We start from the raw sequence: 19,594 nt of genomic DNA, 5'->3' as shown, positions 1-19,594 counted from the left end.
ACAGGAGGAGAGAGTGAACAATAAGCATAATAATAATGAATGATGCATGATGTGGGGAAGAAGGCAGGAAGGAAGTAAGGAAGATAGGAAGGAAGAGAGGAAAGAAACAAGATAAGGCGGCTGGAAGTCCAGGTGGGTCTGAGCCCCTTAGGTGGAGGGTGGTGAGGGCTTGTGGAAGCTCTCTTCCTGTGATTTCTGTATTTTTAGTTAAACGATTTCTCATGACTCAGAGTGTATCTTTTGGTTTGTCTGTCGGCCTCGTGTCGTATTGTATGGCCTGCTTTGGATTTTCTTTTGCCGACACTCATCAAAGTTGGCTCCTTCACCCTGGCAGTCATTTGCTCTCCCCTGGTAGTCATTTGCCTACCAAAAGTGCCCAGAAACAAGGGTAAAATTAGTAGAGCTCTTTGATCTTCAACCCAAACCTACCCCCAACTTCTCTAGGGATGCCTACCCAGGCTACCATGGGCTGCTTCCAAAGAGGATTTCAGAAAGCATGTGGGATCCACAGTGTGTAGCCGTAAGGCTGTGTTGCTTACCTGTCGTGGATACCAACTATGGATTCAGTTTCTTAACAGTGGAAATGGGTGTGTGTGAACATTTCCAAAGCAATTAACTGTGCTGCTTCATCAGGTAAGCACATTGCAGCCCGTGAGACCCAGGATGCCAGCTGTAGCTTTGGTTTGTGTGAAGAATGCACACGTAGAAATACTTGGGGGTTTTTTTGTTTGTTTGTTTTTTGAGATGGAGTCTTGCTCTGTTGCCCAGGCTGGAGTGCAGTGGCGTGATCTCGGCTCACTGCAGCCTCCACCTCCTGGGTTCAAGTGATTCTCCTGCCTCAGCCTCCCAAGTAGCTGGGATTAAGGGGACATGCCACCACTCCTGGCTAATTTTTGTATTTTTAGTAGAGACGGGGTTTTACCATGTTGGAAATACTTGGATTTTGAAACCAGATTCGGTGGCTCACGCCTGTAATGCCAGCACTTTGGGAGGCCAAGGCAGGTGGATTGCTTGAGGCCAGGAGTTCAATCCCAGCCTGGGCAACATGACAAAACGCAGTCTCTACCAAAAATACAAAAATTAGCCAGTCTCATAGCCTGGTCTCAAAAATAAATAAATAAAAATTTTTAAAAATTATTGGGTTTTGTTTTTCTTTTTTGTGTGTATGTGGCAAAGGGAAGAACAGGATTAATTTGTGCGTCTCATTTACTGGGGACAATAAGGAGATAACCATTCAGAGAAGGGAACTGAAATTTAAAAATCAGCTTCTGGTCGGGCGCGGTGGCTCAAGCCTGTAATCCCAGCACTTTGGGAGGCCGAGACGGGCGGATCACGAGGTCAGGAGATCGAGACCATCCTGGCTAACATGGTGAAACCCCGTTTCTACTAAAAGATAAAAAAAGCTAGCCGGGCGAGGTGGTGGGCGCCTGTAGTCCCAGCTACTCGGGAGGCTGAGGCAGGAGAATGGCGTAAACCTGGGAGGCGGAGCTTGCAGTGAGCTGAGATCCGGCCACTGCACTCCAGCCTGGGCGACAGAGCGAGACCCCATCTCAAAAAAAAAAAAAAAAAAAAAAAAAAAAATCAGCTTCTGTATTTATAGCCCTTAGTAGCAGAATTCCTATAGAGAATTTCCAGAATGGAAGCTGGCCCAATAGTCCCTTATAATCCATACTCTAATCTTCCCACGTTTCCATTCATATAGTTTTCCAAGTGGTAGAATATTGGCTGATAAGAGTAACCTTTGCCGGGCGCAGTAGCTCACGCCTGTAATCCCAGCACTTCAGGAGGCTGAGGCGGGCAGATCACCTGAGGTCAGGAGTTCAAGACCAGCCTGGCCAATGTGGCAAAACCCCATCTCTACTAAAACTACAAAAATCAGGTGGGCGTGGTGGCATGCACCTGTAGTCCCAGCTATTCTGGAGGCTGAGGCAGCAGAATTGCTTCAGCTCCGGAGGTGAAGGTTGCAGTGAGCCGAGAGCACACCATTGCACTCCAGCCTGGGTGACAAGAGTGAAACTCCGTCTCAAAAAAAAAAAAAAAAAGAATAACCTTTACAGTTTTCTACTCATTCTTTCTTTCAGAGATGCCATAACAAAAATGAAAGATGTCTACCTAAAGAATCCTCAGATGGGAGACCCAGCCAGTTTGGATCACAAATTAGCAGAAGTCAGCCAAAATATAGAGAAACTGCGACTAGAGACCCAGAAATTTGAGGTATGAAACTTCTGTTGTGGAAAGCTTTGTTGGAAACGAAGAATAGTTGTTCTTCGGTGTAGAATGGCGTGGGGCCCTGACGGTCCTCTCGCTGGGAGGGACACAGTGGGAACAGCTGGCTGTTTCATGAGTTACGGTCAAAGGAAAAATACAGCTTCGCCATTGAACATTCTGCTTCTCATCACAGCCTATCTTAATCGTGTCTGTAAAACCTGACAGTGTTTAAAGTTGTATTTGTATACAGTGGGGGGTTGGCAGGGTTGTTTGTTTTTTTAATTTTAGAGATAGGATTTTGCTCTGTTGCCCAGGCTGGGGTACAGTGGCATGATTATAGCTCACTGTAGCCTTGACCTCCTTGGCTCAGCCTCTGAGGAGCTGAGATTACACATGTCACCATACCTGGCTAAGTTTTATTTTTTAATTTTTTATTTGTTTTAGAGTCGGGGTCTTGCTCTGTTGCACAGACTGGTCTTGAACTCCTGGCCTTAAGCCATCCTCCCACCTTAGCCTCCCAAAGTGCTGGGATTACAGCTGTGAGCCACTGTGCCCGGCCAGTATTTGTTGTACTTTAAGTTATTCTGCTTCATCTCATGGTAATAAAATTGGGAGTATAGAGTGATCCATTACCCCAGTGAATCAAAAGAGCAATGGAAAAAAATCCCCTGAAATATACAATTGTTCTTTCAGCGGGCCCATTACGGAGAGGGTGTGTGTGAGAGCCAGCAGGAAGCACAAATGAGAAACAAGCAGGAAACATAAATAATAAAGGAGGGAGGGGGAGGAGCACTCAAAAGCTGTCAACAAAAGCCTCCTGAATCCACTCTCTACACCACATTTAAAGACTACAGTGGGCCGGGCGCGGTGGCTCAAGCCTGTAATCCCAGCACTTTGGGAGGCCGAGACGGGCGGATCACGAGGTCAGGAGATCGAGACCATCCTGGCTAACACGGTGAAACCCCGTCTCTACTAAAAAATACAAAAAACTAGCCAGGCGAGGTGGCGGGCGCCTGTAGTCCCAGCTACTCGGGAGGCTGAGGCAGAAGAATGGTATAAACCCGGGAGGCGGAGCTGGCAGTGAGCTGAGATACGGCCACTGCACTCCAGCCTGGGAGACAGAGCCAGACTCCGTCTCAAAAAAAAAAAAAAGAAAAAAAAAAAAACAAACTACAGAGCATGGAAAAATACATTAGCAACTGATTCTACCAATCAGAATAGATTGTTTTCAGCAATGAAAGGTTAACGATGGCTTTTTTCATTCTGTTTCTTTTTTTGTTTTTTTGTTTTTTTTTTTTGAAACGGAGTCTTGCTCTGTCGCCCAGGCTGGAGTGCAGTGGCCGGATCTCAGCTCACTGCAAGCTCCGCCTCCCAGGTTTACTGCATTCTCCTGCCTCAGCCTCCCGAGTAGCTGGGACTACAGGCGCCTGCCACCTCGCCCGGCTAGTTTTTTGTATTTTTTAGTAGAGACGGGGTTTCACCGTGTTAGCCAGGATGGTCTCGATCTCCTGACTTCATGATCCGCCTGTCTCGGCCTCCCAAAGTGCTGGGATTACAGGCTTGAGCCACCACGCCTGGCCTTCATTCTGTTTTTTGAGATGAAATCTCGCCCTGTTGCCCAGGCTGGAGTGTAGTAGCATGATCTCAGCTCACTGTGACCTACATTTCCCAGGTTCAAGTGATTCTCCTGCCTCAGCCTCCTGAGTGGCTGGGACTACAGGTGTGCACCACCATGCCCGGCTAATTTTTGTATTTTTAGTAGAGACAGGGTTTTTGCCATGTTGGCCAGGCTGGTCTTGAACTCCTGACCTCAGATGATCCACCCGCCTTGGCTTCCCAAAGTGCTGGGATTACAGGCATGAGCCACCGCGCCCGGCCAGCTTTTTTCATTGTTTTCAGAATCCATCAGTAATGTTCATTTGACCATTTAGAACTTAGAATAGTCCTTTTCTGATTTTTTTTTTTTTTTTTTTTTTGAGACAGAGTCTCGCTCTGTCACCCAAGCTGGAGTGCAGTGGTGCAATCTCAGTTCACTGAACCCTCTACCTCCTGAGTTCCAGTGATTCTCGTGCCTCAGCTTCCCTAGTAGCTGGGACTACAGGCACGCGCCACCACACCCAGCTAATTTTTGTATTTGTAGTAGAGACAGGGTTTCACCTGGTTGGCCAGGCTGGTCTCAAACTCCTGACCTCAAGTGATTCACCTGCCTCAGCCTCCCAAAGTGCTGAGATTACAGGCGTGAGCCACCGTGCCCAGCCTTCTGATCATTTTTATTCCTTTGACTTCTTTATACTGTTTCATATGTTGCTGAAGATCATTTTATCTACTTTAATTTTTAAGTACAAGTTTCATTTCTATCAAAAAAAAAAAGTTACATTCCTAAAAAATGGGAAGTGTGACTTTCAGACTGAGTCACTGCTTAAGCATGGCTGTGCCCTCGGGTATCGCATGGTGACCTCATGGTCAGAAGGAAACTAGAAGTGACTTATCCAAGATTGCACTGCTGCTTAAAAGCCCAAGGGGATAGTGTAGTCCAGTGTGCTTTGTGCCTCGTCGTGGGCAACCACATAAATATGACTTTGTTTCTATGTCTCCAACTTTGAGTGAAATGGAAGCAACCGCCCTTCAGTACATTTAAACAGTCGAATGCAGAAAATGTGGCCATTCTGCCCGGTGCGGACTTTCTCACATTGGGTTAAATGGCCAAGAGCGGCCTCTGAGTTTGGGACCTTAGGACATTCTGGGCTGGCCCTCAGATGGCCTTAGGTCGGAGTCTCTCATTGCTTTTGTCTCCAGGCCTGGCTGGCTGAGGTTGAAGGCCGGCTCCCAGCACGCAGCGAGCAGGCGCGCCGGCAGAGCGGACTGTACGACAGCCAGAACCCACCCACGGTCAACAACTGCGCCCAGGACCGCGAGAGGTACAGTATCTGCACAGCGCCTGCCTCTGGCAAGGGACCCTGTTGGCTTTGTATTTATTTCTAAATTTCGGAATCTGGAATGAGCATAAGGCACTTGTTCAATGCCAAAATGTCTGTTACAATTGACCTGTCACTTTTCCCCATTGCCACATGGGGTGTGGGATCTGAGCCTGCGGATGATTTACCGTAGTCTCAGTTGCAGCACTCGCTGAGGGGCGGGGGTTGCAAGCGCTCTCCAGTCACAGGGACTCAACCTGAGTCCTCCCTGGGGTCAGTCGCTTTAGTTGTTTTGTGTTTTCCTTTCTTGAGCAGCCCAGATGGCAGTTACACAGAGGAGCAGAGTCAGGAGAGTGAGGTGAAGGTGCTGGCCACGGATTTTGACGACGAGTTTGATGATGAGGAGCCCCTCCCTGCCATAGGGACATGCAAAGCTCTCTACACATTTGAAGGTGACATTTCGTGTCCGCTGGATTCCCCTGCCTTTTAAAACCCATAATAGCTGAGTCACTCTTCTTTCACCCCTCCCTCCCTCCCTCTCTCCCTCCTCCTTCCCTCCCTCCCTCCTTCCTTTCTTCCTTTCTTACCTCCCTCCCTCCCTCCCTCCTTCCTTCCTTCATTCCTTCCTTCCTTCTTTCTCTCTCTCTCTCTCTCTCTCTTTCTCTCTTTCTTTCTTTTCTTTTTTTGATACAGGGTCTCACTCTCTTGCCCAAGCTAGAGAGTGCAGTGGTGCAATCATGGCTCACTGCAGCCTTGACCTCCTGGGCTCAAGTGATCCTCCGACCTCAGCCTCCCGAGTAGCTGGGACTACAGGCAAGCACCACCATGTCCAGCTCATTTTTGTACTTTTGTACTTTTTGTACTTTTCAGTAGAGACAGGGTCTTACTATGTTGCCCAGGCTGGTGTTGAACTCCTGGATTCAAGCAGTATTCCCGCCTTAGCCTCCCAAAGTGCTGTGATCACAGGTGTGAGCCACTGTGCCTAGTCACACTCTTCTCTTTCTGTGACCAGAACCTTCTTTAGAAGACTTCCAGATCTGGCTGGGTGCGGTGGCTCACACCTGTAATCCTAGAACTTTGGGAGGTTGAGGAAGGCAGATCACTTGAGGCCAGGAGTTCAGGACCAGCCTGGCCAACATGGTGAAATCCCATCTCTACTAAAAATACAAAAACTAGCCAGGCGTGGTGCCATGCGCCTGTAATCCCAGCTGCTTGGGAGGCTGAGGCACGAGAATCACTTGAACCGAGGAGGTAGAGTTTGCAGTGAGCTGCGATAGCACCACTGTACTCCAGCCTGGGGGACAGAGCCAGACTCTGTCTCAAAAAAAAAAAAAAAAAAAAAGCAGCAGCAGCCTTCCAGATCTTTCTCTACTATGCTTTTATCCTACTCATGGTATGATTATTATTTTATTTGGTTGTATATTTTGACTTTTGGTTCTTGCTTCACTGCAGCAGATGATATGGAGGATGATCATTTCATCCATTCATTTAATATTTAGTATCTATAGCGCTCCTGTCTTGTAAAGGCCCGTGAAGAGGGGAGATGCAGGTCGTATGATATGGCACCTGCCTGGAGGGAGATCAGGCAGACACACTTAAGGAGCGAGCAGTGGCTGAGCACAGTGGCTCACGCCTGTAATCCCAGTACTTTGGGAGGCTGAGGCGGGTGGATCATGAGGTCAGGAGATCGAGACCATCCTGGCCAACATGGTGAAACCCCATCTCTACTAAAAATACAAAAATTAGCTGGGCATGGTAGTGCATGCCTGCAATTCCAGCTACTCGGAGGCTGAGGCAGGAGAATCACTTGAACCCAGGAGTCAGAGGTTGCAGTGAGTTGAGATTGCGCCACTTCATTCCAGCCTGGCAACAGAGGAGAATCCCTCTCAAAAAATAAAAATAGGCCGGGCGCAGTGGCTCAAGCCTGTAATCCCAGAACTTTGGGAGGCCGAGGCGGGCGGATCACAAAGTCAGGAGATCGAGACCATCCTGGCTAACAGGGTGAAACCCCGTCTCTACTAAAAATACAAAAAAAATTAACTGGGCGTGGTGGCGGGCACCTGTAGTCCCAGCTACTCGGGAGGCTGAGGCAGGAGAATGGCGTGAACCCGGGAGGCGGAGTTTGCAATAAGCCGAGATCGCGCCACTGCACTCCAGCCTGGGCGACAGAGCGAGACTCCCTCTCAAAAATAAATAAATAAATAAAAATAAAAATAAAAGCGGACAGCTTGCAGTGTTTGCCAGAGGAGGGATACAGAGGAATGGGGAGGACAAGGGAGAATGAGGTCACTTCCTTAAGGAAGTTTGGAGAACTTGCCATGGCATGGGGAGTGTGGCCAAAAATGGGCATTGTGTGGCTGGAGCTTAGATGTCTTACGTCCTAATAGTGAAATGTGGCACTAAACAGTGGGAAGTGCCAATGGGGGCGAGGTTAGAGAAACATCTGGATTTTATGTAGCAAACATTGAGGAGCTATTGAAGGTCAGCCTCTAGCAGGGTGTTGATGCAGTCAGAGCTGTACCTTAGGAAAGTCATTGTCAGATGTGTAGGATCAACTAGAAAACAGGGAGGATGGTTAGAAAGACCGGCCTAGGCCGGGCGCATTGGCTCACGCCTGTAATCCTAGAACTTTGGGAGGCTGAGGTGAGCGGATCACCTGAGGTCAGGAGTTCAAGACCAGCCTGGCCAACATGATGAAACCCCATCTATACTAAAAATACAAAAATTAGTCAGGTATGGTGGCAGGTACCTGTAATCCCAGCTACTCGGGAGGCTGATGCATGAGAATTGCTCAAACCCAGGAGGCGGTGGTTGCAGTGAGCCGAGATTGCGCCACTGCCCTCAGTGTGGGCAACAGAGGGCAACTCTGTCTCAAAAAAAAAAAAAAGAAAGAAAGAAAGAAAGAAAGAAAAGAAAAGATAAACTAGCTTAGTGTTTCTAAACTGATGAACCTTGAAATGATGTCCTGTGGAACGCTAATAGGGAGGCCATGAAAGAAGCTATCAGGCCAGGCTCAGTGGCAGCACACTTGTAATCCCAGCACTTTGGGAGGCTGAGGCCAGGAGTTCAGGGCTACAGTGAGCTATGATCGTACCACTGCACTCCAGCCTAGGCAATAGAGTGAAACCCTGTCTCTCTAAAAAAAAATAATAAAATTATGAAAAAGTTGCATTTTAATATAATGAATACATCTTAAAAAATAGCAATCAGAGTTCAAGTAAGTTTGGGAAGCCCTGGGATAAATACGTTTTACAGATTTCTTTACTACAGAACTTTTCAGAGCCTTTAATAGACTATATGTTCATTGTGACAAAATAAGAAAGAAGTACCAGTTTAAATGTTCCCAGTTATACTTCATATTCCAACCATCCCCCTCCATTCCCCCTGCCCTATTAACAGCTCCCTAAACTCTTTGCCTTGCAGAAAACTGGGGGCTGGTGGGCAGCCTTTGAAATGATCCTAGCAGAAGGTCTTGGGGGCCTTGTTCAAGGAATGGATAGAGAGATGCTGCCATTGACAAACTGCATAGATTCGGGGCTGATCAGAAGCCAGAATAAAACGGAGAGGAAAGCCAAGATGGCTCCCAGAGTTGCATTCCTGAGAGGATGGAGAGGTCCGGGGAAGTGGAGAAGTAGGAGGAGGATACAGTTAGGAGGAAGAACAGTGAATCCAGGCTCGTCTGTGTTGTTTCAGGTGTTGGGGCCATGTCTAGGTGGCGGTGTGCTGCAGACAGTAGGAAAAGTGGAATCTTGGCTACAGAAAGTACCAGAATGGAAGCAATATGTGAGGACAGTGTTTAAAGAGGAGCAGCTGGGCTGGGCGCGGCAGCTCACGCCTGTAATCCCAGCACTTTGGGAGGCCGAGGGGGCAGATCACCTGAGGTCAGGAGTTCGAGACCAGCCTGACCAACATGGTGAAACCCTATCTCTACTAAAAATACAAAATTAGCCAGGCGTGGTGGCACATGCCTGTAATCTCACCTACTCGGGAGGCCGAGGCAGGAGGATCACTTGAACCCGGGAGGCAAAGGTTGCAGTGAACAGAGATCGCACCATCACACTCCAGCCTAGGCAACAGAGCAAGACTGTGTCTCAAAACAAAAAAATTGGGAGACTGAGGCAGGTGGATCACCTAAGGTCAGGAGTTTGAGACCAGCCTGACCAACATGGTGAAACCCCGTCTCTACTAAAAACACAAAGGTTAGCGGGGTGTGGTGCGCACCTATAGTCTCAGCTGCTTGGGAGGCTGAGGCAGGAGCATTGCTTGAACTGGGGAGGCAGAGGCTGCAGTGAGCTGAGATCACACCACAGCACTCTGGCCTGGGCAACAAGAGCGAGACTCCATCCCCCCGACCCCTCCCCCAAGAAAACCAGCAGACGAAAGAGAAGCAGTTGGAGCCATGGGGGTACCTTTCCCCCGAGAGAGATCCAAGGGAGACAGAAGAAGACTAGAGAAGAGGACCAAAGATTTCCCCGGTGGGGAAACACTTGCCATTCTGGGAGGGAGGAGAAAGAGGCCCCTGGAGGACTTAGAGAGGGTCCCTAGAGAGACAGAGGTAAGAACCCAGACATTTCTGTGCAGAAGGAGACGGTTTTGAGGCAGTGGGTGAGGGGTCAGTGCGTCAGAGGAGGGCCACGTGGGGTGAATTTTGCATGGACTTCATCTTCGATGACACTTGTTTCATTGCAAAGGCCACTGTTGGCTTTCTACCTGCATTTGCCAAGACATCTAAAATACCCTGATGTTGCTTTTCCAGGTCAGAATGAAGGAACGATCTCCGTAGCTGAAGGAGAAACACTGTATGTCATCGAGGAAGACAAAGGCGATGGCTGGACCCGCATTCGGAGAAATGAAGATGAAGAAGGTTATGTCCCCACTTCGTATGTCGAAGTCTGTTTGGACAAAAATGCCAAAGGTGCTAAGACTTATATTTAATACCATTAAAAAAAAAAGTTTAAAAAAATGGAGTTGTTTCTCCCCACAACCGTGACTGTTACAGGCAGTTCCTCAAGAGACTGGCTGGCGAGCACCACGGTGCGCGCGTTCCTGTAGTCTCACAGTGGACTTCAGGGTCCGGGCACCCGAATTGTCTTGTCTAGTTTGGGCTGTGATCAAGTCTCACTTACTGATGAAATTTTAATGTGGAAAGCTGCCAACCGCCAATTTACAGCTGTGTCATTCGAAATCTGATAAGCATTTCTTCTTTTGGTGGTATCTGTAGATTAAAAAAAAAAAAAGTTGCATTGTAGCTTCTAATCAATCTTTCTGAATTTAAAAGCCGGCACACATCTTGCAGGTGCCAAAGACTTCCCTATTCTTGTTTATATCTAGTATCCACCATACACTGAGCTACATTAGGAGGTTACAGATTGTAACTTAATAAACTGAACTGTGCTAGTTTGTTCAATTGTATATTCATTCACTTGGGAGGAAGTCACAAGTAAAATAACATCTCCTCCTCCTTGACTAAAGGAGTAAATAAGATTCTTATATTGGCATCAAAACTGTCTATTTTTACTTAAACATGGTCAGCATCACGAGTATCCTGTTACATCTGTATGATCCCAGACAACCAGCTGAAATCTGGAAACTTTTGGTGAATTGACCAGTTGATTTTTACATGGCATTGCTGATTTGCCAAATGTCATCAAATTGACAGGTTTTTTTTGTTGTTGTGTTTGTGTTTTTGTTGTTGTTGTTGTTGTTGTTGTTGTTTTGAGACAGGGTCTGGCTCTGTTGCCCAGGCTGGAGTACCGTGGCTCACTGCAACCTCCGCCTCCCCCATGTTCAAGCGATTCTCCTGCCTCAGCCTCCCGAGTAGCTGGGATTACAGGCGGGGACCACCACGCCCGGCTAATTTTTGTATTTTTAGTAGAGACAAGTTCACTTGTGTTGGCCAGGCTGGTCTCAAACTCCTGACCTCAAGTCATCTGCCTGCTTCTGCCTCCCAAAGTGCTGGGCTTACAGGCGTGAGCCACTGCGCCCAGCCCAAATTGACAGTTGATCAGATGTGCTAGTGCTGTTTAGATGCAGTTACTTAAAAGCAGAGCATGTCCACACGTCAGCTCCTTGTGATTTTCTCTCACACTTGGTTCTGTTTCTGTTGGTTTTATAAGTAGAGCTGCATGCATGCTTGCCCAGGTGGGCAATATAATAAATAAAACGTGGTGTGGCAGCAAATGCTTCTCCCCACAGACACAGATCTCAGATCTCAGCACATCGCTGTTCAGAGAGTTTGGGGGTTTGCTTTTGGTTTTTGTTTTTGTTTTTGTTTTTGCTTTCAATCATTGGCAAAGTTTGGATTTACTGGAAATTATTTTAGAATTTCTGGCTCATTTTATACAATTAACTGTAGCCAGAACGAAATAAAATGTCTCATCACATCGAAAGGAATCTAGGCCACATGAGAATTTGCATTTTTAAATTGGCAGTGATGTGGGAGGTTAGATAGTGAAATTGGTCGCATGCGTAGATGGTTGCCAGGCATTTCACTGTGCCCAGTTCAAGAATCCAACTCGAGATCATAGAGAACCCACTACAGATGGGTCAGAATGAAGGTGCTGGCTCAGATTCTCTTTTCATTTGATTGTGAAAGTGATTTCCTTGGGTCCCTCCTACTTTCAAGTGGGAAATTAGCCCCTCCCTCTACCTTGTGGGTTCATTTTATCAGCTCAAGTCCATTTAAAACTGATTTTCCAAGCAGTAGCTGCACATTCGGGCTCTAGAACCTAGTGGGGGTTGTGGTTGCTTGTGGCTGTTTCAAGATTCTCACAGCTTGTTAACCTTTACTTGGTGACAGCCTGATTTTTAAAAAAAACATCCTTTTTTTTTTTTATTTGAGATGGAGTTTCGCTCTGTCACTAGGATGGAGTGCGGTGGCACAATCCCGGCTCACTGCAACCTCTGCCTCCTGGGTTCAAGCGATTCTCCTGCCTCAGCCTCCCGAGTAGCTGGGACTACAGATGCCTACCACCACGCCCAGCTAATTTTTTGTATTTTTAGTAGAGACGGGGTTTCACCGTGTTAGCCAGGATGGTCTCAATCTCCTGACCTCGTGATCCACCCGCCTCAGCCTCCCAAAGTGTTGGGATTACAGGCGTAAGCCTCTGTGCCGAGCCTTTTTTTTTATTTTATTTATTTTATTATTTTTTATTTTTTTGATACAGAGTCTCACTCTCTGTCACCTAGGCTGGAGTGCAGTAATACGATCCTGGCTAACTACAACCTCCGCCTCCTGGGTTCAAGTAATTCTTGTGTCTCAGCCTCCTCAGTAGCTGGGATTACAGGTGCCCGCCACCACACCCGACTAATTTTTTTTTTTTTTTTTTTTTTTTTTAAGTAGAGACGGGTTTTTACCATGTTGGCCAGTCTGGTCTCAAACTCCTGAGCTCAAGTGATCCGCCCACCTCAGCCTCCCAAAGTGCTGGGATTACAGGGTGAGCCACCGTGCCAGGCCCAAATTACTTTTGGATACTTTTGCTGACATAATATCAATAAAGCCGCCCATCCTGACCCCAGGCCTCTTTGTAAGTATTGCAGTGAGAAAATCAGCTGACCCTTCAACCACAGGGATCTGTTCAAATGAGCAGCAGGAAATTTCCAGCTTTACCCCAGTAAACAAGTGAATGGGAAACCTAAGGTGTTAAAATCTGACCTTCCTATCCGATGACAAACTCATTTCCAGTCTGTGAACTCCTGGACAAAGCAAAGCAACCACTGAAAAACTCGAAAATAGGGAGACAGCATTAACCTTGTAAAAGTCGGCTTTGCAAAAAGGCATTCTGTCAAGCTATGTGGTTTTTTTTTTCTTATTTAATTATTCAAATTTAGTTATTTCGTTATTCAAATTTAATTCAGAAAACAGCTCAATTGGTTTCAGGGGGAATGGGGTGGGAGGGGTCTGGGCACATCAATTTATGATGATAATTTTAAATGTGTGATCATTAAGTTGTGTGTCTCAGTACTATACCAGGTGAATCTCTGTAATACTGACTAAACAGTTAAAAGATATTTTGTAAATTTCAGGTCTATCTCATCAAGGCATGAAATACTAGAAAACCAAATTCCAAAGAACCAGGAATTTCCATTTCCGCCCAAAGTATACTTTACTATCTTCTAGCAGTTCTCTGTTAAAAGCAGCAAAATCTCAGCTACTTATATAATTTTCTCCTTTTATTTAAAAGTTACACTTAGAGATTAATAATACGTACAGAGAAGCCTTTCCTCCCTACTCTGTTTATAACTCGGTCCAACTTGCCCACAAACACTGCCCTCCTTAAACCCATCTGATGGGGGCAAAGCCACTGTTTTCTTAGGCCCGTAACCCAGTGCAGCTGTTTTATTGTTATAATGCCGGTGCACCGTATGTGTGTGTGTGTGTGTGTGTGTGTGTGTGTGTGTGTGTGGTGTCTACGATGTGCTTATTTAATAATTGCCAAAATAGTTAGACTAGAGTAACTTCCGGTGGGTCCATTGGATTGTGACTGTCTTTTATGGTTTTTTGGTTTTTCGATTGCTCTCTGTTAAATATTTTCATAATTCCCCCCACAGAATACATGTGTATAGACTGCAACTTAAAAACTCAAAGCAGTACTTGAATGAGTTGTTTTAATGTTGTACTTTTATCTGTTTGTTTTATGGGTTCTCCTGCTGCCTAATGACCTTTCTGTTTTTATAACTGCCGGAAAGCCTCGCACGGGGAGGTAGGTCCCCGCTGCAGCTCCGCACTTGAGTTTATTATAAACTCTGGGGTTCTGAGTAAGTTTTGTTTGAATACAGCAACATGATTGTCTCTTTCTATTCTTATCCTAAAAGAAAAGACTCTGTCTGGCATCTTTTAGTTGTACCCTCATATCCGCCTCTCTAATAAATGTTATATTTTTTCTCAGTATTGTGTATTTTAAGTGACTTTTCATGTTTCCAAGAAAATTATTCTGTGTAATGTGAATATTTAACTCTTTCATCTCCAGTCATAGGGAATTTTCTAGCCCAATGCTTTTTTAAAAATTCTGCCTCCCACCCCCACCTCCTCCTTTAAATGATGGCACCTCCCGTTTCCGATCCTGCGCGCTCAGGGCCTGAGAAGTCTGTGTTTCTTTCGTTTCTCTTCTCTCTCCTTGAGATGAAGAGCTTTTCACGGTGTATTGCTGAATGAATACAGAATGACAGGTTTTCATTTTCACCAAAGATTTTACATTGTGCTGCTGAAGAGCCAAGAGTTTCCTTCTGAGCGAATCAGGCCTTCCTGTTCCTTGTACCATTCTAGGAAACTGATGCATTTCTTTTCTCTTCTTTTGGGAGCCGAGGTCTCACTGACGCCCAAGCTGAAGTGCAGTGGCGCGATCCTGGCTCACTGCAGCCTCGACCTCCCTGGGCTCAAGCCATCCTTCCAACTCACCTTCCCGAATAGCCGGGACTACAGGCACGTGCCAACATGCCGGTTAATTTAAAAAAATTTTTTTGTAGAGATGAAGTCTGACTATGTTGTGGCCCAGGCTGGTCTCGAACTCCTGAGCTCATGTGATCCTCCCTCTTCAGCCTCTCAAAGTGCTGGGTTTGCAGGTGTGAGCCACTGCACCGGCCTCCGTTTTTTGTTTGTTTGTTTGGTTGGGTTTTTTTTGAGACAGAGTCTTGCTCTGTCGTCCAGGCTGGAGTACAGTGGCCCGATCTTGGCTCACTGCAAGCTCTGTCTCCCAGGTTCAAGCGATTTTCCTGCCTCAGCCTCCCGAGTAGCTGGGATTACAGGTGCCCGCCACCACACCCAGCTAATTTTTGTATTTTTAGTAGAGACGGGGTTTCACCATGTTAGCCAGGCTGGCCTTGAACTCCTGACCTCGTGATCTGCCTGCCTCAGCCTCCCAAAGTGCTGGGATGACAGGCGTAGCCACTGCGCCCAGCCCTGGCCTCCATTTCTTACTTTCTCTCTAAACTTGTGAGAAAGATGAGCTGGGGCGGTTGGCCTCATCAGTCTCCTGTTTGGGCTTCTCTTAACCCTGAAGGAAAGACCAGCTAAAGGCTAGAGAGAAAACCGTGAAAGTTCCTCATCTCAGACCTGCCCTGTGGTAACCAATTGCTCTGAGATGCCCCCTCCCACCCCTTCCCTCCCCTCCCACTACCCTCCCCTCCCAGGGCGGTGCAGTTTGTAGCCAAGAGCAAAATGCCCGCCCGGAACCCGCGCCATCCTCTCTAACAGAGAGTTTCTCTTTCTGTTTCTCTTTGTGTTGTAGATTCCTAGAGGGGAGTGCCTGCGAGCCTCAGGTGAACCTTCCTGGAGGAGCCTCCGTCTGCTTGTCCCCACAGGCCTCCAGTGCCCTGCCCTGTGGACGGCCCATCCCTCCGCAGCCCCATTCCTGCGGGGCAGTCTCTCTCTCTCTCTACAGCATGTTCCCTGCGGCCCTGCCCTCCTGCCCAGCCCGGGCCACCTCGTGGGGGACAAGTCTCGCCAGCGCCCACCCCCACGGCTCGGGTCAGTCCTCATCACTCCCCCAACCCACCCCGCGCAGGCCACTGAGACGGTGGGATACACACCCCCGCCTGCTCCTTCCTGGGCCCTCAGTCCACCCGGGCCCGTCCTGGCGGCCCTTCCGCGCTTCACACAGTGCCTTTAGTGAAAACGTCATCACGGGTCCCCTGAGGAGACAAGGCAGGTCCGGCGCACACCAGGCGGACTGAGCACTCGATGTCATCCCTGTGTCCCCGACTGTCTGCTGTAGAAAACACTTCCTCTTTTCCCGAGTCTGTGAAGTCCTCAGTGGTCCTTTTTGGATTCTAGGCTTGCACCTCATACTAAACATTGACCCTTTCACTATCCCCTCGAACTGAGAGCATCTGGGGGGCAGGGGGGCAGGGGCACACACACCCACAGGCACACCCACCAGTACACACGCCTGCGCACACATTTTGGTTTGGCGCCCTGTTTTCAGTGGCCTGGGAAGGTCCACGCTGGAGGTCGAATTCCAGCTCGCCTTGTTGGCTCACCTGTGTCCACCGGCCATGAGGAGCCCACGCCTGTCCTCCACGTCACTTCCCTGTCCCTGAGAACTGTAGACCATGCGCTTGTGAGCGAGGCCCTCCCCTCTGCACCGGCTCATTGGAAAGCGAACATCCTCTCCTTTCCAGGAGCCCCAGGATTAGCATCTGAAGAGGTTAGCACTTCTCGTTTTTTTTTTTTTTTGGGAGACAGAGTCTCGCTTTGTTGTGCAGTGGCATGATCTTGGCTCACTACAACCTCCGCCTCCTGGGTTCCAGCAATTCTCCTGCCTCAGCCTCCCAAATAGCTGTGATTACAGGCGTGTACCACCACACCTGGCTAATTTTTGCATTTTTAGTAGAGATGGGGTTTCACCGTGTTGGTCAGGCTGGCCTTGAACTCCTGACCTCAGGTGATCCGCCCACCTCAAAGTGCTGAGATTACAGGCGTGAGCTACTGCACCCCACCAAGGTTAGCACTTTAATCACCAAAGACCCCGTGCCTCTTGTGGTCCGTTGAGGGATCCCGCCGCCACCACCCCATTTATCACGTGCTCTTCAGGTCATGTGGAATTAGTTGAGTTTGCTTTTAGAGCTAAGTTTCTTTCCCCTTTTGGGTCTTTGAGGAAAACCTGAGATCCCCTAATCTGTGGCCCCCCACACCTTAGAGCAGAGCAGCCCCTCTTCTCATTTGGTGCAGAAACAGTCAAGAGGAACCATTGGCAGAGAGCTCCTGTGACTGAGAGCGCCACCGAAGCCTAGGGATGACGTCAGGCAGCTTTATTTGCTTGGCTTTGTAACTAGGTGGTCCCCTCAAGCATCCTCAGTTCCTCTTGCTGTTTACGAATGTGAGACAAGGAAGTTCTATAGAAGCCAAAGGGACAGGGACAGAAAGGACAGGTCCCAAGGGATGGCGCCATCTTTACTCGTGGAAACCAGGAAATTGCTCCTCTCAGCCAACCAGGGTTGACCACACAGCACCCTTCCGGAGCAGCTCAGCCAGCTCTCCGGGACGAGAAGCCACAAGCACGGAGGCCCAGGCAGGTGAAGAGGAAGTGGCTTTGGGTTTTTAAAGTGGGTGAACATGAGCCTCTCTGACTGTTTCTTCCCTGGGGGACTGCAAACCGCCCACTGAAGGCTCAGGGCTGCGGCAGAGCCATGGGCTTCTTGTCCCTGCAACCTGTGACCTAAGTGTGGTGCACCCATTACACGCAGGAGGACCAACTTGACGGCCAAAAGACAAGCTGGGATGACTCAGGGTGAGAAGAGTCAGGGCCCCGCCTCCGTCCCTGCAAACCAACAGGTGCATGGTGAGTGCGGCAGTCTGCACAGCTCCGCAAGGGCTCCCCCGCCAACGGGGCTGACAGGGATCTCCAGGAACTTCTGACCTCACCAACTCAAGTGGACCACTCTCCACTCCACGAGGATGTGAAACGGTTCTTTAAAATGGGATCTGCATGTGCATCACATCTTTCATATGATGGGTCAGGATAGATTCATTTCTTGCAACATAGTGAAAAAGGTATAAGCTGCAGTAATTTGCTCTTTGAATGACTGTCACCCCCAGTATAGGATATGCTTATATCCCCGTCACTCCTCCGCCTTTTAAAATTTTTCCACCACCCGTGTCCGAAAAGAATGTTACAGCGAGTGCTCTTAAATGTTGAACCTGGGTGTTGCTTCCTGGCCCTTCTGTGTGGCTCCATGGAACGCTCACTGCTGCCCCAGCCGGGCTTCTTAGAGGCGGTCAGTTGTCCTATGTATCATTTACTCTGGGAATCCTACTGTGAAATCATGTCTGTATTTTTCTGGAGCAGTTCACATAGAGTAGAACGTGGAATTTCCCGTGAGCGTCTCCTTCCTGCCCCATAACTGCCGCCTGTCACTTCACCGCCGTGCTAGAATACTGTTGTGTTGTAAGATGACTAATTTTAAAAGAGCCTGCCCCGAAAAGTACTTAGAAACAAAATGAAAGAGAGGAACTTGTCCTTTACCCAGTTTTTCATTTGCAGGATGGGAAAGTTTAAAAAGGCACGGAAGGTTGTCATGGGCTGCTCCGTGGGGGGGTGGTTTATCCTGCTCACCTTGGAGCTAAGCCTGCAGCTTGTCTAACCAGCACAGCACAAAGGTCTCGATGCCTTTTGGTAACATCTGTCATTACAGAAGAAAACTTTACACGACGTCAAAAAAGTGACGTTAATGCTAAGTGTTTTTCCAGAAATACTGGTTTCATGTTTCTTATTGGCTCTGCCTCCTGTGCTTATTATCATCCAAAAACTTTTTTAAAAGGTCCAGAATTCTATTTTAACCTGATGTTGAGCACCTTTAAGACGTTCGTGTGTGTGTTGCACTAATTCTAAACTTTGGAGGCATTTCGCTGTGAGGCCAGTCGCCACTGTAAAGGTCCTAGAGTTGCCTGTTTGTCTCTGGAGATGGAATTAAACCAAATAAAGAGCTTCCATTGGAAGGCTTATATTGACCTTGTAACTATATGTTAATCCTCTAAGTGTTAAAATAAAGTATAACTTCTGGCACCGTGTCATGGGACTATTATGTTGCATGAAGACATGACCTTAGTTGTGGAAGCAGTCTAGTGTCATTGGAAACCCCCTGGGCTGGGGAGCTGGCCCCTGGGAGGAGCTGGAGACCTAGACAGCTCTAAATTCCACCCCCATCCACAGTGGAGGGGGAGGCTCTTAGACCGTGGTGACATGAAATTCGGGCTGATTTAGTGCAAGGATTCTGAGAGGCTCCTTATGGCTAGAAGTATTTTTTGCATGCACATTCAACTGGTTGCTACTCTAGCTCTTTGGGGAACCCCATTGCTTGGGGCTGGGGCAGGAGGAGGTGGTGAAATGAGGGCACGCCTGAGTTTCATTGATCTGGTGTCACCAGTGCTCAAGCTGGTACTCCTGGTGGCGTGGCTGGAATCACTAGTTTCTGTGAGGCTGCAGGCAGTGCGGAGCTGTTTTATGTGGACAGCTCGAAAGGGCAGCCGCTTTGTGCCGGGCAGCCGCTGGACATGTGCAGCGGGAGGCCCCGTTTCCACAGCCAGCTTTGAAAATTTCACCCTGGCCTTTTGGAGAAAGATACAATCGGTTTGTGCCCACACTTCTCTATGTCCCGAGGTTATTTTTTTTTCTTTTTTAAGCACTGTTTTAGGAAAACAGTTGTCCAGGAAATGACGTATTCGCAGCTATACCAAGTACAGGCCTGGCAGCTCTGCTGATGCCAAGCGTCCTCACTTGCGGAGGGCAGGAGGTGAGGGCACCAACAAGGGGCCTTTGGGAATCTCTCCCACAAGTGCGTGCAGCTGGCTTCAAGGCGTCACTGGGAGTCCCTGGTTCCCAGTGTGACACAAGGGAACAAGGGGGACCTACTCTTATCCTACCCGAAACCCTCTCCTCTAGGTTGTCAGCAAAAAAGTCCACTTGGGAAGAATATTTCGGGACTGCGCCCAGCAGTCTGCGGGGCGGAGACGGGCTGTCTCCACCTGTGAACCC

At 48.2% G+C, this 19,594-nt stretch overlaps 1 protein-coding gene across 4 annotated transcripts in view; it reads left to right on the top strand.

Moving 5' to 3' along the window:
- The window catches only part of FNBP1 (formin binding protein 1), a 164,678-nt gene extending 146,055 nt beyond the window's left edge, over nucleotides 1-18,623 (top strand). Inside the window, exons 11-15 of one of the 4 annotated variants that reach the window (XM_030920303.1) lie at nucleotides 2,082-2,214; nucleotides 5,005-5,126; nucleotides 5,439-5,575; nucleotides 9,880-10,038; nucleotides 15,350-18,623. In XM_030920303.1, the coding sequence (XP_030776163.1) occupies nucleotides 2,082-2,214; nucleotides 5,005-5,126; nucleotides 5,439-5,575; nucleotides 9,880-10,038; nucleotides 15,350-15,357 (559 nt within the window). In that variant the 3' untranslated portion in view covers nucleotides 15,358-18,623. Of the gene's footprint in view, nucleotides 1-2,081; nucleotides 2,215-5,004; nucleotides 5,127-5,435; nucleotides 5,576-9,879; nucleotides 10,622-15,349 lie in introns of those variants that run through there. The other 3 variants (XM_030920302.1, XM_030920301.1, XM_030920300.1) reach the window with 3 other exon arrangements.
- The last annotated feature ends 971 nt before the right edge of the window (nucleotides 18,624-19,594 follow it).

This window comes from Rhinopithecus roxellana, chromosome 16 (genome assembly GCF_007565055.1).
Source record: "Rhinopithecus roxellana isolate Shanxi Qingling chromosome 16, ASM756505v1, whole genome shotgun sequence".
Classification (NCBI taxonomy): domain Eukaryota; kingdom Metazoa; phylum Chordata; class Mammalia; order Primates; family Cercopithecidae; genus Rhinopithecus; species Rhinopithecus roxellana.
This window is presented reverse-complemented; position numbering and strand designations above follow the sequence as displayed.